The sequence below is a fragment of the Haliotis rufescens genome, unplaced genomic scaffold (assembly GCF_023055435.1).
Source record: "Haliotis rufescens isolate VD_foot unplaced genomic scaffold, xgHalRufe1.0.p SCAF_19, whole genome shotgun sequence".
NCBI classification, from domain to species: domain Eukaryota; kingdom Metazoa; phylum Mollusca; class Gastropoda; order Lepetellida; family Haliotidae; genus Haliotis; species Haliotis rufescens.
Window position 1 is genome coordinate 19774634 of NW_025963879.1, and position 26182 is coordinate 19800815.

Below are 26182 nucleotides of genomic sequence, written 5' to 3' on the forward strand. Positions count from 1 at the left end.
ACTTAACACAGACTTCCGACAGCTGTAGCGCTAAGATTACTGTGTGGATCATGCCCTCAAACCTCCTGTATAGAGATTCATAAGAAATGCTTTATTAAGGCATGTGAACTTGCTGACTTCTCTCAACACGGAGATGACTTGACTTGGGTAACAGGTGTAATAATTGGTTATGACACACCCGGGGGATAACACTGGCCTTCTGTCATGTCCATCATACTCTGACACCAAACAGTTTGACCGATTTCCAAGAAAGTTCGCAATTGCTGGGAAGATTTTTATGCACAAGAAGAAAGCTGTATTTCTTTTGTGATAATTCTGACAGATCGTAGATATGGCTGTCTTTTTAGCTCATATTTTCTGCCAATTTGGCACGCGTTTCTATTAAGAAATTATAAATCACCTGTCACTGCAATTTAGTGGATATGGGAAGTTTTTCTTTCCCAGGTCTGGAAGCAAGGGTGGATGGTTTGCACTGGGTCGGCCTTGTCATATTAGAAATTGATGAATAGAAACGGGATTCTTTATGATGAAAGTCGCTTCAGGAAGTGTAGAATCTGGAATTTCACCAACAATAGTTTAGGATGAAGCCTGGTCTGTCTGTTACCTGTCAAGGAGTTTTCACATAAATATCATAAAGTGTGGGCTTGATGTAGGGGGAGACCAGCAGTGATGACAAGCCATATATGCCACGGCCAGCCATAGCAAATTAAGGAGGGAACTTTCCAACAGGTTCCAAGTTTTTTCCCTGTTTCTGACATCTCGACACTATCAGATCATCAAAAGCAAATGGCAGTTCTAGCTTTCACAGCTACTAATTCATGATGTCGCTGCTTGTAGATGCCAGTTTAGGCCAAGTGGGAGAGTGGGGGGTAGAGGTGCTTGCAGTTGTTGTAATATGTCAAAACAGGCAGGGTTGGATAGGAAATAATACAAATTCCACTCTACAGGACTATAATGGCTTACATGTGGAATTTGGGATGTCCCTGTGCTGATGAAAATCAGAAATAATCTAGATGCTGATACTGTCATGTTTAGATTTGTTTTTTAACATGGAAAATATAGGATTTTTCTGATTGTTGTTGAGCTGGCTGTGATTATATATGCCAGTGTCGGTCTTAGAAAATAGTTGCCGTGGTAATCTGGTAATGCAGCTATTGTTGCAGATGGAGTCTACTCCGTGAACCTACTTAATGCTGTGAAGGAAGTTTTTTCTGAATTATGACAACTGCGTAAAAAGATGATATATTGTTTCCCTGCATTTTATCCCGGACATGCATACACCGGCTGACTCGAGACTGTCAATTTGGTTTACATTGGTGGCCGACTAGATATGACAAAAACAGAGATATGAAATTTTTTCTTCACTTTTTATGTTCGTGCCAGTATCTGTGATGAGAACTGATCAATTCTGTGATATGTGAAGAGGCTGGGAAGAGCACCGCACTACCTCTGCCTTAGCCATCTTGTGAAACATTAACACTTGTGCTGTGTAATATTTACCTGATAGATGTTTGTATATTGGGGCTCATTAGATGTTGAGATAAACTTGACAATGGCTAAAACGTCTGAGCGAAGGATATGGCATGCCGTCGAATTGAAAAAATTACTTCTTTACTGCTTGATATCAGCAATCTATATGTGATTACGGGGGTCCTTGGGTTCTACAAGTATGCTGCTTTAGTATTTATATCTAGGGATATTAACCATAAATCTTTGTTTTTTTAACATAGGGATTACTGTATTTTCGTTTGTGTAGTGCACACTGGAGTATGATGCACCCCCTTCCCCCCCCTATACTTGGTTGCAAGTTAAAAAATTTTTTTTTGTATATTATGCAGTACATTGTTTTGCTTCAGGTTAATGAACAGGAGATAACAAATGAAGATTTTGTGGTAAAAGATTACTACCCAGTAGACACAATGATTTACAATATCAACTCAGAGATTAAGATTATCGCATGTTATTACAATATCTCGTAAAATAAGCTGGAAATAACAATCTGCTGTCATTCTCTCATGATTAAGTTAATAAATACCCGTTGTAATAACTCAAAAGAATTTTAATGAAATAATCAGAAGAAATTAAATCTGAATCTATTATTGTACCCAGCCCCCTTGAGTCTCATACATTTTGGGACACTCATATGCCTGTGATATATCAGAACAGAAATGATGGATGTAACAATACAGTAAACTATGTTTATAACAAACACGCTTATAATGAACTGATGGATATAACAAACTGTTTTTCGGTCCCAGCCATTTGCTGTATATATGCCGTATATATGCTTATAATGAACTACGGTTATAAAAAACTAAAATTAGTGGTGCCATTACCAGTTCATTACAACCATAGTTTACTGTATATAGATGTACCATTCAATTGTTACACATTTTGTCCCATACAATACATATCCATGCAGTCTTGTCATTTTGTAATTATTTTTTTTTTAATACATGTCGTAACAAGGACCTGGATATCAAACAAGGCAAAAATTTGAATACAACAGAAACACAAACAAAATGAAATAGCAATGCTGATGATATATCCTACTAAAATTAGAAAGAAATACGGCCATAACTATAGTCTTATTATGTCATTTTTTTTATGAAAACATGTACTACTCAAAAGAAGTTAAAGAGCACCTGATTTTTTTTATTACTATTGTCATGCCATAACTATTGTAATATGAAAGAATCGGGTGTTTTTTAACTCCTCTTAAGTAGTATATTTACTTTGAATTAGAGTTGCATCCCTTTCACTGACCCATCATGTTGGCATCATTGTATTTCAATACACGACAGTGTGTTAGCGGGATACATTTTCATTAGGACATTCTTCTTCATCATTACTAAAGTTTAAATATTTTTTAAATATTTGAAAATTGATTTGTTAACGGCCAAATGTTTGGCACAATTTGGGAAACCAATCAGAAACCCTGATTTTTCTGGGGCTCTGATCTTGGGACTAGATACTAGTGATCTGAAGACTGCCCATACTTCATGGCTCTTGTGGCTATTCAAGCCCAAATAAGGACCTCCTTTACAACCAGGCTTGGGACCTCAAAGTATTGGCTGGTTTCATTGAGTAGTTTTTAACACAAATGCTTGATGTAGTTTGATGCTTTGAAATTAATTCTTGACAACTTAATATTAGAATTATTTTTTTTCAGATTTTTTTCCAGGTTTATATGATTTGTTTTGTTTTTCAGGGTCGTTTTTCTAATATCTATCTCTTTCAATAAACAACTTATGTTTTGTTTAGATGTCAATGTAAGCTTTATACTGATGATACTGATAAAGATTTTTACATGTACCTTTATGGTAAACAATGTAAAGTTAAAAAGGTAATCTTTTCATAAACTAACATAATAAATACATCACAATAAATCATAATGTACAAATTGATATCTTAAAGATTACAATAAAATATAACAAGTTTTTATACAATTAAAAAAATGACAAATATTTTTAATATTTTTTTCTCCATTTTTTTCAGTCCATTTGAATAAGGTGGTGCAATGAGGTATAGCGTAAGACCCTGCGCAATACAAAGCTTGGTCGGACTTACTACCCTTGGCTGATGTGAACTGTCAGTGTTCCTCACAGTGGGGTGTTATATGCTGATTGTCTAAATCCACCTCTGACACATGCACATCCTGATGTTTAGCACTGAAGCTACTCCCGTGATAAATCTATGAATTTGCTAAGTAATCCAAGTCGAAGCACCATAGAGGAGAGAACAGAAATGCCCTTTCTAAGAAGCCTGAAGATGAAAAAGCCATTCACCTAAGCCCTAGTCTTAGTTATGGATCACATCGGAGGATGATAAATTATTGGTTAGTAGGATTTATTGTTTTAATGACAGGTCGCAGAAGGTGAAAAGGGGGCCATAAAACATGTATTTATTTGATTTATGACGTCTGGAGTGGCACTGTTATCCCTGTTTATGGGCCTGATAGAAAAGCCATTATTTCCAACAGAGTAAATAATGCAGGGGGCCATATTTGCTAGTCGTGGATCAGTCTTGTTTTAATCGAGAATCGGACGAGTAATCAAGTGCGATGAAGACTAATACTGCATTATGAGAAATACTTGCACGATTCTGTCAACCCAAGTCCAAATAACGATAGTCATAGACTTCTGGTGATTTGCCTGACGCCATTTGCGTTCCTCCCTCCTGTATGCCTGTGTCGAGAGCAGCCTCTTATGACTTTGCCTAATACATCTCGGAAAAGCCTTCATCCATCTTATCCAAGTTTATAGTCACAGAAAGAATTAAGAAAAATGAGACGAATATGGTGGCTGGTGGATTGGCGTATGAGAAGTCGTTTGATAGACAATAAAGGATTAAAGCTCTAGACAACACGGTTTTATCACTGACCATTTCCAAGTCCCCATCATGTGTTCATCTGGCTAAGATGAAGCAAGGACGGGCCCATTCTCATAAAGTTCATTTCAAATAGACTCTCGCTCGGAGAGGCTTTGGACCAAGAATGAATTTCTATTTTGTATGCAAAGCAAGACGGTAACTATTAAATTCACAAAATGGAAATGGTTTTTATCTGACATAAACTGGGGACGTGTCACTGACATTTATTGACATCAGCACGCTGTAAATTTCTAAATGACAAATTTATTGTGCTCCTGCTATTATTTTTGTTTCATTATTGAGAATGTTGCATTATCATTGAAATAAAATATCATTGTTATATGAAACCAATTTATTTGTTGGATGTTACTTTTTTTCTAATTTCTTTGTGTGTTTATGTTGTATGATGGCTTGGCCAAACAGAGACGTTATCTGAGCAGTCGTCAAGGAGACGTTTATGGGCAGGAAAGTTTGATGTGCAGAGCCAGTGGTTGGAAAATCTTTCAGATTAGTTAATGGGCCATCATCATTTATCCATCAATCTTCAGACCAATTTATCTTTGCTTCCATCCACTTTCCCATCTATTCTTTCCTATTCAGACCAATCCACTTATCCATCTAAATAACTATCCATCCCCCTGTACCCACCATCCATTCACCTTCCAACTCATCCATCCATCCATCCATCCATCCATCCATCCATCCACCTGCTTAGCTATTTGTCCATACACAACCTATCCACTCCTTTCCACCCATCAATTGACTATCCACCCATCCATCTGCCTACCTATTCATCCATCATTCCTTACCCATTCATTCATCCATAGTCCATCCATCCACCTACTTATTCATTCAACGTCCCAACCCATCCATCTACCACCCATCCTTCCACTCATCCATCAACCCTTTCTTATCTATCCCATCGCTACCCATCCATTGATGTACTACCCAAGATCTCACTACTCTCCCTAACCACCCACATCCACCTACTTCCCACCCAACCACCTATTTCCAACCCATCCACCTACTACCCACCCATCCACCTACTACTCACCCTCCAACTATTTCCCACCCATCTATCTACTTCCCACCCATCCACCTACTACCAACCCATCCATCTACTACCCACCCATCAACCTACTACCCACCCATCCACCTATTTCCCACCCATCTATCTACTTCCCACCCATCCACCTACTACCAACCCATCCACCTATTTCACACCCATCCACCTATTTCACACCAATCTATCTACTACCCAGCCATTCACCTACTACCAACCCATCCACCTATTTCCCAACCATCCACCTATTTCCCACCCATCCACCTACTACCAACCCATCAACCTATTTCACACCCATCCACCTATTTCCCACCCATCCACGTACTACCTACCCATCCACCTATTTCCCATCGATCCACCTACTACCCACCCATCCACCTACTACCCACCCATCCACCTACTACCCATCCATCCACCTACTACCCACCCATCCACCTACTACCCACCCATCCACCTATTTCCCACCCATCTACCTACTCCCCACCCATCCACCTACTACCAACCCATTCCTCCACCTACTACCCACCCATCCACCTATTTCCCACCCATCTACCTACTCCCCACCCATCCACCTACTACCCACCAAATTCCTCCACCTATCACCGACCTCCTACCCATCCACCTACTGGTCACCCATCCACCTACTACCCATCCATCCACCTACTACCCACCAATTCCTCCACCAAATACCCACCCATCCACCTACTACCACCCATTCACCTACTTCCAACCCATCCACCTACTACCCACCCATCCACCTACTTCCAACCCAGTCACTTCCACCCACCCATCCACCTATTTCCCACCCATCCACCTACTACCCACCCATCCACCTATTTCCCACCCATCTACCTACTCCCCACCCATCCACCTACTACCCACCCATTCCTCCACCTACTACCCACCCATCCACCTATTTCCCACCCATCTACCTACTCCCCACCCATCCACCTACTACCCACCAAATTCCTCCACCTATCACCGACCTCCTACCCATCCACCTACTGGTCACCCATCCACCTACTACCCATCCATCAACCTACTACCCACCAATTCCTCCACCAAATACCCACCCATCCACCTACTACCACCCATCCACCTACTTCCAACCCATCCACCTACTACCCACCCATCCACCTACTTCCAACCCAGTCACTTCCACCCACCCATCCACCTATTTCCCACCCATCCACCTACTACCCACCCATCCACCTATTTCCCACCAATCTACCTACTTCCCACCCATCCACCTACTACCAACCCATCCACCTACTACCCACCAATCCACCTATTTCCCACCCATCCACCTACTACCAACCCATCCACCTACTACCAACCCATCCACCTACTACCCATCCATCCACCTACTACCCATCCATCCACCTACTACCCACCAATTCCTCCACCTAATACCCACCCATCCACCTACTACCACCCATCCACCTACTTCCAACCCATCCACCTACTACCCACCCATCCACCTACTTCCAACCCAGTCACTTCCACCCACCCATCCACCTTCTACCCACCCATCCACCTCCCACCCATCCACCTATTTCCCACCAATCTACCTACTTCCCACCCATCCACCTACTACCAACCCATCCACCTACTACCCACCAATCCACCTATTTCCCACCCATCCACCTACTACCAACCCATCCACCTACTACCAACCCATCCACCTACTACCCATCCATCCACCTACTACCCATCCATCCACCTACTACCCACCAATTCCTCCACCTAATACCCACCCATCCACCTACTACCACCCATCCACCTACTTCCCACCCATCCACCTAATGCCCACCCATCCACCTACTACCCATCCATCCACCTACTACCCACCAATTCCTCCACCTAATACCCACCCATCCACCTACTACCACCCATCCACCTACTTCCAACCCATCCACCTACTACCCACCCATCCACCTACTTCCAACCCAGTCACTTCCACCCACCCATCCACCTTCTACCCACCCATCCACCTCCCACCCATCCACCTACTTCCCACTCATCCCACCAAATTCCTCCACCTAATACCCACCCATCCACCTATTTCCAACCCATCCACCTACTACCCACCCATCCACCTATTTCCCACCCATCCACCTACTACCCACCCATCCACCTACTACCCACCCATCCACCTATTTCCCACCCATCCACCTACTACCCACCCATCCACCTATTTCCTCCACCCAGTACCCACCCATCCACCTACTACCACCCATCCACCTACTTCCCACCCATCCACCTATTTCCCATCCATCCACCTACTACCCACCCATCCACCTATTTCCCACCCATCTACCTACTTCCCACCCATCCACCTACTACCCACCCATTCCTCCACCTACTGCCCACCAATCCACCAAATTCCTCCACCTATCACCCACCTCCTACCCATCCACCTACTGGTCACCCATCCACCTACTTCCCACCAATTCCTCCACCTAATACCCACCAATCCACCTACTACCACCCATCCACCTACTTCCCACCCATCCACCTACTACCCACCCATCCACCTACTTCCAACCCAGTCACTTCCACCCACCCATCAACCTTCTACCCACCCATCCACCTATTTCCCACCCATCCACCTCCCACCCATCCACCTACTTCCCACTCATCCCACCAAATTCCTCCACCTAATACCCACCCATCCACCTACTTCCCACCCATCCACCTACTACCCACCCATCCACCTACTACCCACTCATCCACCTACTACCCACCCATCCACCTATTTCCCACCCATCTACCTACTCCCCACCCATCCACCTACTACCCACCAAATTCCTCCACCTATCACCGACCTCCTACCCATCCACCTACTGGTCACCCATCCACCTACTACCCATCCATCAACCTACTACCCACCAATTCCTCCACCAAATACCCACCCATCCACCTACTACCACCCATCCACCTACTTCCCACCCATCCACCTCCCAACCATCCACCTACTTCCCACTCATCCCACCAACTTCCAACCCAGTCACTTCCACCCACCCATCAACCTTCTACCCACCCATCCACCTATTTCCCTCCCATCCACCTCCCACCCATCCACCTACTTCCCACTCATCCCACCAAATTCCTCCACCTAATACCCACCCATCCACCTACTTCCCACCCATCCACCTACTACCCACCCATCCACCTACTACCCACTCATCCACCTACTACCCACCCATCCACCTACTTCCCACCCATCCACCTCCCAACCATCCACCTTCTTCCCACTCATCCCACCAAATTCCTCCACCTAATACCCACCAATCCACCTACTTCCCACCCATCCACCTACTTACCACCCATCCTCCTATTACCCATCCATCCACCTACTTCCCACCCATCCACCTACTACCCACCCATCCACCTACTACCCACCCATCCACCTACTTCCCACCCATCCTCCTATTACCCACCCATCCACCTACTTCCCACCCATCCACCTACTACCCACCCATCCACCTACTTCTCACTCATCCCACCAAATTCCTCCACCTATCACCCACCTCCTACCCATCCACCTACTGGTCACCCATCCACCTACTACCCACTCATCCACCTACTTCCCACCATCCACCTACCACCCACCCATCCATCTACTTCCCACCCATCCACCTACCACCCACCCATCCACCTCCTACCCACCCACCTACCACCCACCCATCCCACCACCTACCACCCACCCATTCTTCCACCTCCTACCAACCCACCCACCTACCACCCACCCATCCACCTACCACCGACCCATCCACCTCCTACCCACCCACCTACCACCCATGTGTCCATCTACCCAAAGGAAATGCCTGCTCTGATGCTGATGTTGGTGCTGATGTGATGTACATGATGATGATGCATTGTCCACCACTTCCACCCTACTGCATAGTGTCTCTGCTGAAGATCCCAGTCCTTAAATAAGAAATACATATTGATTCTGTACAAACTACAAACCTATTTTGAACCTTACCAGAAAACTCATTATCACATATGACATAGATTTTCTGTGCAAAACCATCGTGTTTCATATATATTCTCACATAAAAACAACCAGCTTATTGTATAAGGTTGGTCTTACGAGGTGTGATCATGCGTAGAAATGCTGCAGAAGCCATTGGCTGTGGCAATATTTCTCTTCCCAGAAAACAGAAAGCTGTCTGATCACATGTTTTTGACATATCATCGCACATCTTCTGGCAGCGATAATGACTTTGAATGACAAAACACAATTATTTTATTATCTTGAGTTTGAAGTAAGAATATGACTGTGTATTTATGGTAAAGTCATGGCGTGCGTTTATGTGTATCTTTTTTTTTGTGTTTGATGAAATGGCTTGCTTATCTGACATAGTTTGGACAAATGTCATAATGTTCCAGTTCTAGTGCAACCTCTTGCCAAATAACATTCCTTCATGCTGAGTAACAGAATTTCAGATTTGGTTCAGGTGTTGTACGTGTAGCAACCTTAAATGTTTTGAGTCACGGGACTAAAGAGGTTATTCCCTTCAAGGTACTTACTCCAAGTCAACAGAAGGCATGAACTGGGCAGCATAGTATGCCACTGGGACATATTTGATATATTTGATATAAACATGCTTAGCCTCATGTTGGGCACTAATGTAGCAGCCATAAACTGTCCTGTGATGGGATTCTAACAACACTTTCTCCAAGAGCCTTAGAGGTTTACTCCTTAAGCAAGCTTACAAGGTGAGGATGTCATATCTTGGATGACTCCACACCCTGCTAGACTGACAAGGTGAGGATGTCATATCTTGGATGACTCCACACCCTGCTAGACTGACAAGGTAAGAATGTCATATCTTGGATGACTCCACACCCTGCTAGACTGACAAGGTGAGGATATCATATCTGGGAGGACTCCACACCCTGCTAGACTGACAAGGTACGGATGTCATCTGTGTGATGACTCCACACCCTGCTAGACTGACAAGGTAAGGATGTCATATCTGGGAGGACTCCATGGCCTGCTAGATTGACAAGGTGAGGATATCATATCTGGGAGGACTCCATGGCCTGCTAGACTGACAAGGTGAGGATGTCATCTGTGGGAGGATTCCATGGCCTGCTAGACTGACAAGGTGAGGATGTCATATCTTGGATGACTCCATGGCCTACTAAACTGACAAGGTAAGAATGTCGTATCTGGGAGGACTCCATGGCCGGCTAGATTGACAAGGTGAGGATGTCATATCTGGGAGGACTCCACACCCTGCTAGACTGACAAGGTAAGGATGTCATATCTGGGAGGACTCCACACCCTGCTAGACTGACAAGGTAAGAATGTCATATCTTGGATGACTCCACACCCTGCTAGACTGACAAGGTGAGGATATCATATCTGGGAGGACTCCACACCCTGCTAGACTGACAAGGTACGGATGTCATCTGTGTGATGACTCCACACCCTGCTAGACTGACAAGGTAAGGATGTCATATCTGGGAGGACTCCATGGCCTGCTAGATTGACAAGGTGAGGATATCATATCTGGGAGGACTCCATGGCCTGCTAGACTGACAAGGTGAGGATGTCATCTGTGGGAGGATTCCATGGCCTGCTAGACTGACAAGGTGAGGATGTCATATCTTGGATGACTCCATGGCCTGCTAAACTGACAAGGTAAGAATGTCGTATCTGGGAGGACTCCATGGCCGGCTAGATTGACAAGGTGAGGATGTCATATCTGGGAGGACTCCACACCCTGCTAGACTGACAAGGTACGGATGTCATCTGTGTGATGACTCCACACCCTGCTAGACTGACAAGGTGAGGATATCATATCTGGGAGGACTCCATGGCCTGCTAGATTGACAAGGTAAGGATGTCATCTGTGGGAGGACTCCATGGCCTGCTAGACTGACAAGGTGAGGATGTCATATCTTGGATGACTCCATGGCCTGCTAAACTGACAAGGTAAGAATGTTGTATCTGGGAGGACTCCATGGCCTGCTAGACTGACAAGGTAAGAATGTCATATCTGGGATGACTCCACACCCTGCTGGACTTACAAGGTAAGGATGTCATCTGTGGGTTAAATCTACACCCTGCTACACACTGAACACAGTCACGGCGTAGAATAATTGTAATTTGTATATTTTGTAGTGTTAAGACTGACGACCATTGTAATGTTTAGACTAATGACCATTGTGATGTTAAGACTAATGACCATAGTAATATTAAGACATACGACCATTGTAATGTTGAGACTTACGACCATTGTAATGTTAAGACTTATGACCATTGTAATGTTAAGACTAATGACCGTAGTAATATTAAGACTTACGACCATTGTAATGTTAAGACTTATGACCATTGTAATGTTAAGACTAATGACCGTAGTAATATTAAGACTTACGACCATTGTAATGTTGAGACTTACGACTATTGTAATGTTAAGACTTTTGACCATTGTAATGTTAAGACTTACGACCGTTGTAGTGCTAAGACTTACGAGTAATGTAATGTAAAGACTAATGACCATAGTAATGTTGAAACTTACGTCCACTGTAATGTTGAGACTAATGACCGTAGTAATGTTAAGACTTGCGACCATTGTAATGGTAAGACTTAAGACCATTGTTATGTTAAGACTAATGACTGCAGTAATGTTAAGACTTACGACCATTGTAATGTTGAGACTTACGACTATTGGAATGTTAAGACTTTTGAACATTGTAATGTTAAGACTTACGACCGTTGTAGTGCTAAGACTTACGACTAATGTAATGATAAGACTAACGATCATAGTAATGCTAAGACTAACGACCATAGTAATGCTAAGACTAACGACCATAGTAATGAAAGTTATCAGATATAGAGGATATTTCATGTGTCGAGTGAAATATATTTCTCTCATTGAGCAACGGCGGGGGTGGTGGGGAAAGGAGATATTTTCACGTGTGGAGTATTTTCACGAGATTAGAGAAACATTATATTTCTCGAGACACATGGAATATCCTATTTATTATATACTTTTTGAGTAGTTGTCAACCCGAAAATTAAATTATTTCTTTACAAATGTAAAACATTGAAACGTAAATTCTCCCTACCTGACACATAGGGATGGTTCACCACCCCTTGTATTTTCGACTTAAAAAGTAGTTTCGTTTTTGCTAAATCTTAAAAAAATAAACAAAAGAATAAAAAAATATTCAAAGTCACGAAAATTCTTTATCATACATTTTGCTATGATAATATACAAACTCAGCAAAAAATATTCTTGAAAACTAGGACACCGCTGTTGGAAGCGAAAGATTACATGCTTGTCAAGTAACAAAAATGGCGCTTTGCGAAACGGTCTCAATTTACAGTTTATAATGAAATATTTTCGAGAGAATAACAAACAGCAAGAAGTGATATTAACTCCATAAATAACCATCTGTCATTATTTTGCCTTGTCGATGTGAAACTAACATAAAAAGAATGTCAACAATGTGTGTAAGGGCTTGACAATTTAAGGGTAGGTAACTCTTGTATGACAATAGTTCCGTCAAAGAGGTTATGTTCACCGCAGTGAAATATCAAGTGTTATGTTCACTGCAATGAAAATATAACTTTTCTCAACTTTCACACTGAAGTATATAATAAATGTTCATATCACGAACAGCCATCATGTCTGTATTTCAATTACATGCACATTTTGGTAAGTGAGTGAGTATTATTTTATACCTCTTTTAGCAATATTCAAGCAAAATCATGGTGGGGGAAACCAGAAATGGCCTTCACACATTGTATCCATGTAGGGAATCGAACCCAGGTCTTTGGTGTGATAAGCAAAAACTTTAACCGCTTGGTTACCCCTGTAAGAAAAGTAGCTTGGGTCAAAGAATTAATTGTCTTTTGGTGATGCTTAATTTGTGCAAATTTTGTAGGGAGAAAAGAGTCCTTATCATATCTTGTCCTTTATAAACACTATCAAGTAAGTTTGTGATAGCTATGATGTGAACTAGACATATAATCACTGTCAGATTCCTAGTGTATGATACCTTTGATATGAATAACTAAAGCAATAGATCAAATGAATAGCAAAGGAATAATGGAAAATGCTGGGCAAAAGAAAGTATAGACCCATGTCTGATGGTGACTAAAAATGAAACATGCAAAAATGGTTCATAAATGGTGATATGTTTGATACGGGTGTCCTAGTCTTCAGCCTGGAGGGGCGGTTGGGAGCCTAGAGGTTGAAGCGTTAGCTCGTCATGCTGAAGACCTGGGTTCGATCCCTGACATGGGTACAACGTGTGAAGCCCATTTCTGGTGTCCACCGCCGTGATATTGCTGGAATATTGCTAAAAGCGGCGTAAACCATACTCCATCACTTCAGCCTGGTACCATTTTGATAAAGTTTTGTCATTTTGTAATCCAGTTTTCAAGTGTACACTTTCTTTTGGCAGCCAGTTGATATAGATAAAATTATATAAATAATTAATTTTGTAATAAATACTGTTTAAATGAATAAATATTTTATATCCATTCAACTGTTGTAGAAAAAAGATTAATGTCGGTTTCATATTAAGATGGTTAAGAAACATGAATGTATTCATTCAATTGCTCAAGAGCAGTTTTGTTTAGGTGAGTCTTACATAGCACATATAATCTATCTCAGTAAATTGGATTGTCAGATATACTATCTACACAACTTCCAATAAGTGAACCATCTGATATGACACAAGTTGTAAGGGAAACTGTAGCAAGTCAACAAGATTGGATTTCCATATCTTATATAAATAAAGATCAGTGATTGGCTAAAGCTACAAATAGCCTCAAGCCAGACAGCTTTAATGAATCCTTCGTGCTTATAAAAGAATGTATAATGCTAGACAATAAAGAAACCGACAAACTTGTATTGGATTACAAATTACAGATAGGTTTTTATTTAATGTTTTCTATAAGGTGTCCTTTATCAGAGATAGTTGTAGGTAACTAGATCCTTGGATTCATTACATTTGATATTCAATGTCTTTAGGAACACGCAAAATGTATGGAGTCAAGCCAGACACAAAGACAAGGGATATGTAGATCATCTTTCAGAGGATGGTTAATACTATCCAACGCACAACTTGTTTACACATCAAAAACAAGTCGTCTTCTGACTTAAAAGGACAAAAAATAATTTTGGTGACAAGCAAGTGATTAAACGGTTCTTTTTCATACGAGAGGGTATAATCAAGGTTGTGATTTATTTGACAACTTGAATGATGGATTTGATTGGATAGCAAGCCTCTCCCTGAGAGCCTTGTAGATGTAATATCCACTGCAATATCTGTATCGGCAAATTGGCGCTTTAGAATACAACGTAAACTGGAGCTAATATAATACCAATTTGGTAGACTGAGAGGGCTTTTGTACTTTGAGCAAGGGTGTGCCTTTGTAAAACAAATAAATATTGATTTAAATAAAATTGGATTTTAGTAATGTATTTGTTTGATAATTTAAAGTTGTGTATAAAAAGTATTGCATTTTTTGTGTTGTACTTTTTAAATGCTCAAACTTTCAGTGTGTTTTCTGCTATCCTTGATTTGATTATTACTTCAGTGAAATGAATATAAAAAAAAGAATTTAAGTGCTTTTAAATTTTTTTGCAAGATGAATGAAGTTTGTTTGGTTGGGTTGCTGACTCTACAATCAATGTCAGTGCAACATCCAATTTGTAATGATGAATCAATGTTCATTAAATATGTAAAAAAAACTGAGAAATATGTTTCTCAATAAGGAAAACCTCTTTTTTAGATCTCCTTCCTTAAAATAATGAAATCATTTACCGCCCAGCTGAGCATGACATTGGCCATCAAATATTATAACAATATCTGAATTATTCATTTGTTTGTACTCCAGAGTCCTGGAGAGCCTTATGTGTGAAGTGGTATCAGGGTCAGCTCTAATGATTATAGTAATTTTAGTAATTTTCTTTTTTCGGCGCTGTGAGTTCTGATGTTATCAAGAAATACAGGGACAGGATTGGCTTATTGCCTTGACGGAGGTGTTCATGAACAGATTATGTGTATGGATTTTGATTCAGGGATGGTGCAAAAAACTCAACATTATCACTTGCAAACTATTTGATATTGAGTCCCCATTATTCCGGTGTTAATTATGAGTGGGCTGAAAAAGACTTGTTCAATTTTCGTCGAGGAGAAAAGGGCAAGTTTGCATTTGGTGTGAAGAGATCGAACTGTACCGACTCTTCAGTCTTGATTGAATAATCATTTCACACAAATTTTGAATAATGAGGAATAAAGGCAGAAAATTCTTCTTTGTAAATGACTAGCTCATGTATAGTTAATAGACCTCAGGGGTTGACATATCGCCACCGGCAAGTGGCTACAATTATATGTCTATTTCGAAACCGTCAATAGCAGAGTTGTGATAAAAAGTAGGACTGACAGTGTGCAATTTACAATAGTACGTTAGCATATAGCCAACGATGCATCGGTAGATGCGAAAGGAAGTTAATGCCGTGTGGCGACAATGTATCCAAAGTTAACTGTCTAACTTAATGACACCTGTCCTTTTGCATTTACAAGACTCAAGCTACTGGGCAGTTTTCACAATGCGATTTCCCGCACTGAGATAATTTTCATTTATTATATTTGAAATCCGCAGAGACTTGGGAAGGGAGCGAAGTGACAAAGAATTTTCTCGTGAATTCCCCCGCCTATCAACGTTAGTTTTGAAAGTTGAATAGCCAATGAAAGATTAATGAAGATAATTATTTTCCTCCTTCGGGGATTGGAGAGTTCCACTCAAAGGGCAAGTAGAGTTGTCACCCTTGACAGGTATGTTTGCGGTGATATCGTTACGATTTGCCGCATTAATCGACGCACTTGTGCCTTCGTCCCTTAGATTAATCCCCGCTATGATTATTAGATTGTCTGCATGGGCAACGTTTTGATTAATACAAGTATACCATATAACCCTAGGTGTCTGCGACTCGATTGAGATTTGATTGGTTGCCCAAATGGACCCCTGTCTGTCACTCGACATGTGCCCCCTGATTAACTAGCAAGCCCATCAGTTATTGCCATATACACTACTTAATCAATCGGCACACTTTTTGCCCCTCGCAAGGAAAAAGAAAAAAATAGATATTGAAGGAATTTTGTATAGTTTTGATTGAATTAGAGCGTGAACTTTTTACCATCCTCTCTTCGTAAATCAGTCTTCTCACTGACATTTATTGAACTAAATGACTACAAAAAAAGACACATTTGCATGCAGTACTGATAGTACTTATTGAGGTTTGTTTGGAGAGAATTTACAGTGAAGTCATCACCAGGACTTGGTGGGATTGCATTATAATAGTACTCATATATATCCACTCTATGCTTTTTACAGTTTTGATGGATTGTTTATAGTTCATAGATTAGTTTCATACATCAACAAAAGTGTCGCCATCCGTAATTTATTTACGTTTCGCATTCTTTTCCTGGAGTTCTTGATTGAGTGAGCTTGAAACATGTGGGTGTTCTTAATTGTGACTGATCTTAAATGTGTTTAAAGCATCAGATTTGAATATTTAGTGTTTTCCTGTAATCTCTATTTTTAATTTTACTATATTTATACAACTTCTTTGGATGATTTAGTCCATGAGGCTATGAATGATAGCGACTGCATCAGATTATTCAAACACCCACTGCTTAATCGAGGAATTAGGATAAATGTAGGACTTTGTCATGTCAGATAATGCGAATATAATCTACATTGTGGGCAGGTACCAGTTCTCATTATAGGGTCACAATAGCTGTACCAATACAGTTTTAACTACATGTATTGCGATACTATTGCAATGTGAAAACTTACCCCAACAGTCACTCCTGCCAGGCATTATAAGTTCTACGGCTCGTGGTATGAAACCTAACACAGGACGCATAAACGAATTTATCTTACCGCCATGTTTTAATATGACATTGTAAAATAATTCAAACAAAGTCAAAATTGATAGAAAACAGCTGTTCAATTGAGCTGGGGCTAGCTTGTGCTATGTCACGTGACTTTCATTGACTCGGAAAAAAACGTGTGGCTTTTTGTTTGGAAGCACAGTATAAGGGGTTTATTCTGTCTCTCAGACTCCACGTGCAGCCTGATTTGCTCATGGCGGGGTATAAGAGATTTATTCCCCTGCTGAGAAATTTATTCCCCTCCAAGGCGGGATACACAGTATTTTATCAAGATCACGTGGACCAATCAGATCTCATCATTTTGACATGGAGGTTGATAAAAGTTTCTATGTACACTACAATACCCATAAATTTAGTACATAGTAGTGAAGATTCTTACTTATTCCTATCATACATAAATTTACCACCTGTTGGGATTCTGGTTAAGACTACAGGTCCCCAACTTTTTCGTAAGAGGCGACTAAATGGGTCGGGTGGTTAGGCTCGGTGACGTGATTGATGTCATCATATCCCAATTGCATGGATTGATGCTCATGATGTCAATCACTAGATTAACTTCGAGTGGCATTTTAGAAGCTGCAGTATTGATGAAGACAGAGTTGGCTTTTGGATTTCAACTTTTATATTCTTTCTGTCGGGAAACAGATGCCTGTTGCTTGATATTTGCTTCATACAGACTAGCATCTGAGCTGAAACATTGCATTGAAAAATAATAAAATTAAATTTAATTCAACTTGTTTCAATGTTTACCTTTCAGCTGAGAGCTTGGGTCTGACCACTGGATATTCAGTGAGGGTCTGGGATTTACTTGAAAACAATAATCTGTTTCTGGAACATGATATGATCAGCGCCCTTAGCTTTGTTGGCATAATTCATGGCTCGAATCCTGGTTCATCAAGGTTACGTTTCTAGGTTTGTCAGCACCCTACCTGTGGTTGTGGGTTTCACCAAAGTGGTAAATATCTGAGACCTGCATCACTTAGGGCTTTCCTTCCACATTAAGCTGTGATTATTGGAATACTGTTCAAAGCTATGTTAAACCCAACTCACTCACTACTGGCATGGATCTGTGAAGATCCGGGGTAGAATAGGTCTTCAGCAACCCATGCTTGTCGTAAAAGGTGACTATACTTGTCGTAAGATGTGACTAACAGGACCGGGCGGTCAGGCTCGCTGACTTGGTTGATGCATGTCATCGATCCCAATTGCGTGGATCAATGCTCATGTTATCAATCACTGGATTGTCTGGTCCAGACTTGATTATTCACAGACCGCTGTCATATAGCTGGAATATTGCTGAGTGTGGCGTTAAACAACAAACAAACAAACACTACTGACATGAGTCGATCATTCAACACTTTACAGCCTCGTGGCAGAATTCTGAAATATATAGAGGCGGTGTGAAATACCCCAAATCGTTTTTGATATTAAATATACTTGCCGCCATAGAAACCATAGAAACCATAGAAACATACAGAGAAGTATGTACATTAAAAAGAGATGTTTCCGGTGTCTACCAATTAATGACAAAACTAACAATCAGTCAAGTGTTTCCAAACTTTACACGCCAATCCTGCATGAGAGAAATGGTGCATTTCGAGTCATGGATCTTTGACATCAAATGTGATGTGTTCATGAGCGTAGGTTCACACAACATACCAATATGTCTGTTTGTCCATCTAACCAATCTAATATCTCTTGAATATGAAGCAAAGCGCCAATTGCTTGCAAGTGATGTAGAGCGATTCGCCTTACAACTGTGCGCTAACTTTCAGCTGCTTACAAGCGCAACAACCGCTGGCAGAGGTCACTTCGTTCTCAAATCAAAATGGCGGCTGACTTTGACAGCGGAGCAAGAAATTCTTGACTGGATCAACAAAGAAATGAACAAAGGCAGCTAACACCCCATCATCCTCAGTCTGCTCCACATCTTTAAAGTAGTCATAAATTTATCAGCTCACCTCTTATGTCTTCATTACGTCAAGGCAATCAAGCGGTAGACGCGCCGCCATTTTGGGGTAGTGCGCAAGCGCTTCGAACTGTTGCAGACCCTGGGATGAGCGATTAATTTGCTTTCTCTAAACGATTCATGGCTTGCAACATGCCCCTGCTTCAGTGGCAGGGATTAGTGATGTCATTTGATTGTGATGTCATAGTAACTGATGACATCATGATCTGCAAAGCATTGTGATGAAATTTCATTGTAGAGATATCTCCTTTGAGATATCGCTTGATCTCACCCAAGTCATATCTCCTGTAGAATCCAGTTGTGGATGATAAATGGGGTTTAACTTTGCATTCAAGATTATTGCACTTATAGGGGAACATGCATACACACATGTGTGTTTGTGTCTGCTTGTACTAGTCCAGACTGATACCCTCCCTCAGTCTAACATGAATACCCCACTCAGACACCTTATACTGACTCAAAGCCGACCAGTCCTTGTTTTATCTCCTTAATGCCAAATGCCAGGCAGTGTATCAACAAGTATCAAAAATAATTTCTTAATGTCTAATGGTACGGCAGGGTCAAGGATTTGAACCACAGACCTTCTGCTCTCCAGGCAAACACTGTCCGTGATCAGAAAAACAGATCAGAAAAGATATGACCAAAATATGATAAATGTGTCTTCAAGCAAGAGTGTTGTTGCTTGTATCAATGACCTGATTCAGTAAAACAGTGCTAGACATTTTGCCAGCGACAAGCCCATCTTTAAGCTGCTGTAATTAAGGCTGTATAGCACAGAGCATACATGCCCAGAAGGAATGGACAACCAAATCTTTGGTTTAATTTCATCTTCATCACATTCGTCACGCCATCTTGTCAACCTATCACTATAATTTTCTCAGAATAACTTTGAAACGAGTCATTTACCGTAAGATCAAATCAAGGACATATACTCGTTATAGTTGGGTCTTCAGATTGAGAGTAACCTCCTTTTAACACACTTTCCCCCAATATCAGATGTGAAAAAAATATAGTCATTACAACCCCCTAGGGGACAACACAATAAATTGATTGCTGTGTTTTTGTTTTGAGCCATTGTCGTAGATGAAACGTTTATTTTTGTATCAAATGATGTCAGGTGATGTAATCTGTCTATTTTCTTTATTGAGTAAAAATCTCGTTTATAAACTGGCATTTTGTTTCTTTGGAAAGTTAAAGTGTGTTTTGAATAGATTTTTGTTTGAAAAAGGAAATGTTTTTTGCTAAATACATGTTTTTAAATTGGAAAAAAGTTTTTGTTTTATGTGAATTCTTGTTTGTTAAATTGTCGATGATTACGGAGTAGGAATTTAGATATTAACCCTTAATTTCATTGATGGCTTAAACATTAACCCTTGCATTTAGTCTTTATCATTCTCAATAACAACTTAAATAGATTTTTTTCAGATGTATCTGGAACATGCATGGTTCTATTAAGCTCATATACTTTGAATAATGAAGTGTCAATTATTTGGGAGCCAAAATCTGTGTAAAAAAATGTGTGAATGTGATTGCTTGAAAAATTAAACAAAACATGAAAATTAATCATAATCATGATGACAACAGCAGAATGAATCAATGTTTCTTACAATCTGTAAAAAATATTACACAGGTAAACAGGAATGATGATGCCACAGTAGATGATGATGTCACAGGAGTAGATGATGATGTCACAGTAGTAGATGATGTCACAGTAGTAGATGATGATGTCACAGTAGATGTTGATGTCACAGGTGTAGATGATGATGTCACTGTAGTAGATGATGATGTCACAGTAGTAGAAGATGTCACAGTAGATGATGCTGTCACAGTAGTAGATGATGATGTCACAGATAATGATGTCACAGTTGCAGATGATGTCACATTAGTAGTTGATGTCACAGGAGTAGATGATGTCACAGGAGTAGATGATGACACAGTAGTAGATGATGATGTCACAGTAGATGATGATGTCACAGGAGAAGATGATGATGTCACAGTAGTAGATGATGTCACAGTGGTAGATGATGATGTCACAGTAGATGTTGATGTCACAGGTGTAGATGATGATGTCACTGTAGCAGATGATGATGTCACAGTAGTAGATGATGTCACAGGAGTAGATGTTGACAGTAGTAGATGATGTGATGATTTCACAGTCGATGATGTCACAGTAGTAGACAATGATGTCACAGTTGATGATTATGTCACAGTAGTAGATGATGTCACAGTAGTAGATGATGATGTCACAGTAGTAGAAGATGTCACAGTAGATGATTCTGTCACAGTAGTAGATGATGATGTCACAATAGTAGATGATGATGTCACAGGAGTAGATGATGACACAGTAGTAGATGATGATGTTACAGGAGTAGATGATGTCACAGTAGATGATGATGGTGATGATGTCACAGTAAAAACCTTTTTCACTACAGTTAGATAATGACAAAAAGAGAGCTTTTGCATGCATCACACTATTTTTATGAAAGTCTTAACAAAATTCCTGTATTTGAATCACTCAGTCTTGCCAGGGGAATACAGAAAATTCTCTCATTTCATAAGATCAGTATATTACACACGATCCTGTAATAATCTGTTTTGAGTTCTCATTCCAATACCATTGAAATCTTTTGAATTAATTGGCACCATATTTCACTTACTTCAAAATCATTTCTGCTGATACAGAGTATCTTAATTGCATTCTGAAATGGAGCCATAATCATTTGATGATCTGATGGAGTTGTCAGTCGGCTTGCAGTAGCGAATCAACCAGACATCCCACACATGGATTTGCTCTCCAAATGTGACCATAGTTTGTACCAAAGCATCCCAAGATCAATTTTCTTTTAAATTCACACACTATAATTGTACTCAGCTTTCATCTCTGGGGCTTGACGTCAGATGTTTTCATTCGGAAATATTGTTTTTTCACTTAACAAGAATGGGCGTAACACTCAATTATCAATATGGGGTTCTGAACGAAGAAAATTAACTTTGTACAATTCTAAAAAATCTTGAAATGGATTTTTAATGGACATTTTGAAGTAATACATTATGTTGCATGAAAGGCGCCTGTTGTCTGCATCAAAATATAACGAGGCTAGATCAAAGCATTTTCTTAAATATTTCCCTCCCCTAAATGTAATAATGTAAGAAAACCATCATTTTTGATTAAAAAACAGTTCATTTAAAGATTATTTCATTCTGTGTTTGTTTAAAATTTTGAAATGTTGTTTAAAATTGAACAAGTGTCAACTTCTAATTCATCCTCTATATCTCCAGGGCTCGCATTTCAGTAAACCTACGATAACCCCTGGATCCATTCCCGTGGCTCTCGGAATCGCAAATTACCCGCCCTTGATTTTCACATAAGCCAGTTTGATTTGCGACACTACTCTGCCTAACGGACCAATCAGAATGCAAGTTACAAACCAGCCTCAATGTTGGGTTGGCGATATCAACAACATTCAGCAAGTCCCATTGAATATGATAGAGTTTGCGAGAAAAAAGTGAAGAACACATGCTAAAGAAAGCCCTCAAAAATCTTTTTGATGGAATAGATGTCCTCATGTCCACCTCCTTACCGATTTCCTTTTTCTGTATCTTGACGTTTGATTGGTCGGTAAGATGTTAATGAAAAACAAGGGCAGGTAATTTGAGATCGCGAGGACCATGGGGATGGATCAGGGGGTTAGTGTGGGTTTATCAAAAGGGTGAAGCGATACAGCATGGTCACGATATGATACATATCACGATATACATAGGTCACGATACGATGTGTATCGTGATACACATATTTACATTCTATCTCGTGGAAATGTCTTGACTATAAATATTTCAGCAACAGGTTCAAAAGGAAAAGCTAGCTGTAAACACATGTTTGTAGTGACAGTATTTAGTAGTGAACTTGAAATCCAAAGTACAACACATTTTTTCGACATTTGAAACAAAAACGTCGGGGGATCTTGTATTGATGTAGAAAAAAATGTACCGTGTATCGTTGCATGCAAACTCACGATGCACCAGTGCACTGATGTATTGCTTCACCTCTAGGAGACATTAAGAGGATGCTTCAAATCAAATCGACACCATTTTAATACTTTTCATTTTGTATCCTATTGACCATGAAATCCATAAAAAAATTAAAATAATCATCCAGCCAAATGTCAAAAGCATATTAAATTTAATTTTGTTATAATATCTGTAATATGGTGACAATATCAATGTTTAAAACAGGTATATATTTGTCACTGAACAGAATAATAACAGATATCTGTAGTCAGTCTTGAAAAGCTATTTCCAAAATTAAATTGCCTTAAGGAGACCAAATAGTTATTCTGGTCAGAGCCTATCTTATCTTCCTTCTGACAAGGCTTATTTACCAGTCTTGTGTACAGCCCACTCAATTAACTGGCATGGCTGGTTGGACTGCATTTAGAAGTTGTCCTCGCTGACAAGAATAAATTTTATTGTTTATCTTTGCAATGTTGTACCGAGTTACATGGGCATCCTCTACAAGTGGTTGTCAGTGTAACAAGGCTTGAATAATGTTTACCGTTACTATGTCAGACAGTTGATGGGTAGGGGTGGAGGGGTGAGGTGGAAGGATGGGGTATTAGAAGGGGAGGGATGTTGCCCGATCCCCTTGGCAGGGACATCATGCCAGATGGGGCAATCTCGTAGAAATCACCCAGATAACTGGTCATGTTGTAAATTGCTATCCATTTCACCGTTATTGACCTTGTGATTCCTTCACCAAAATATTCCACGTTTGTGGCCTGTGTTGGCGAGCCCTGCCATTGAGAAATGAGAACCCGAATTGTTTCAGACGGCCGAGAATTGTTTAATTTTCTCAATGCCGATCAAATCGGGATTAGATCTCCCAATTATGATTATCTGGGAACAAAATGGGAGTTGATATGAATTTCAACTCTTCTCCCAATCAACACATTTTGAGGAGCATCTTGAATGACACTCTCTAGAGATACTGTCCATTTAGCGGCCAGCCTGCCCCCACACTTGAGGGGGTATGGCCACCTCCGGAGCAGCACACCAGCAAATAAGAAATTACGAGATTTCTTCTCCACCAAACTCAATACATTTCTGATCAACTGTTCCCATACTTCCTTGAGCTTAATTATATCTCGTATTTGCAAGTTTATAGAGATCTCGCGCTTAGTAAATATTTGATTATCTTCCATTAACGCTGAGCATCAGGTGACGGACGTTCTACGTGCATCGTGGGTAATTTTCTCTCATTTAGATGCGCAGTTATTTGTTGTATGTTTGTGGAAGACTAACTCAAGCAGTTGATATGATTTTGCACCAGTGGGTTTCATCGCGATTCCAAAACAAACCCGTAAGGACAGATGGAGTTAATGTCATCTCCATATTGCAGAGACTTGGGAAGACTTGCTGAAATCCTAGCCTTTCATACATCTCATATGGAAATGGGACTTTCAAATCACCCCAGAGGATTTTCAACTCGTCATATCAAAGCCAGCTCTTTGTAGATTTTCCCTCACACTTCGTAAACTGTGTTGTGATTTGCACGGGGTGTGAAGTCAGATTAGGACATAGGTGGCGGAAAATAAATGCTTGGGTGGCAGAGAACCTCGGGCACAAAGATAGTCATTTTGCACAATTTGAATTGTTTCTTCACACATTGTGGGGTTTGATTGAATTTTAAAAATGTCATCATGTTTCCTGGAGCCAGACAAAATGTATTTCTTTTTAATGGATTTTTTCGGGCCAATATGACATTGAGGTGACATAGTAGCAAACCTGTAATAGGGTTGAGAGATGGTTATTAATAAATATCAAATTTATGTAAAATTGAGAACATTACAATTCAGGTTTTCCACTTATAATTACTGTTGATGAAAAGGGTATGTTTCTTTACCACCGAAAAAGTCATCGTTTCAATCATCAAAAAGTACTATCAAGTTGAATAAGTTGAGTTGTTTTCAATAATTATTTTATTTTATTTTATTTTATTTTATTTTATTTTATTTTATTTTATTTTATTTTATTTTATTTTATTTTATTTTATTTTATTTTATTTTATTTTAGGAAGGCGCAGAACAGAAGTATGACTTGAAGTAATTTAATTTTAGATAAGATTTTACAAACATTAAATGATTTATATGAGAGAAAACAGGGCTTTTTTATAACATTTTCTGTTTTGCCTTTTACACCAAGTGTTCGTCAGTGTGTCTGTGTGTGTGTGTGTCTGTGTGTGTGTGTCTGTGTGTGTGTGTGTGGCAACTTGTATTAGTCCGAGAACTGATGCTGATGTTTAGTGCTAGCCCACTGAGATACCATACCATAGTTTAACATGAATACCCCACTCAGACACAGTATACTGACTCTGAGCCGGCCAGTCCTTGTTTTAGCCCCTTCATGCCAGATAGGGTAACAACAAATACCATCTTTTATCTTTGATATTGCTGGAATATTGCTAAAAGCGGCATAAAATCATACTCACTAATAGTAAAGTGAGAGTAAAAAAGCAATGATTTAGTAAACTAAATGTTTCTTTTGTGAGCTCCTTATAATGTAAGACATATTTCCTTACTCCACCTTATGGCCACGATAAATTTCCATTGTTTGCATTCTATTTCACAGACACCTGTCCTTTAAGTACCGAGGTAGATTGGTGTCATGCATAGACACCTGTCCTTTAAGTACCATGGTAGAGTGGAGTCATGCATAGACACCTGTCCTTTAAGTACCATGATAGAGTGGTGTCATCCACAGACACCTGTCCTTTAAGTACCATGGTAGAGTGGTGTCATCCACAGACATCTGTCCTTTAAGTACCATGGTAGAGTGGTGTCATCCAC

At 40.2% G+C, this 26182-nt stretch overlaps 1 protein-coding gene across 6 annotated transcripts in view; it reads left to right on the plus strand.

Moving 5' to 3' along the window:
• Nucleotides 1-26182, plus strand: part of LOC124112219 (zinc finger protein 64-like) — a 222185-nt gene that overhangs the window by 32850 nt on the left and 163153 nt on the right. For 2 of the 6 annotated variants that reach the window (XM_048398975.1, XM_048398976.1), the window contains exon 9: nucleotides 3499-4506. The exons of the other annotated variants lie outside the window; for them this stretch is intronic. In XM_048398975.1, the coding sequence (XP_048254932.1) occupies nucleotides 3499-3524 (26 nt within the window). In that variant the 3' untranslated portion in view covers nucleotides 3525-4506. Of the gene's footprint in view, nucleotides 1-3498; nucleotides 4507-26182 lie in introns of those variants that run through there. 6 annotated transcript variants of the gene reach the window in all.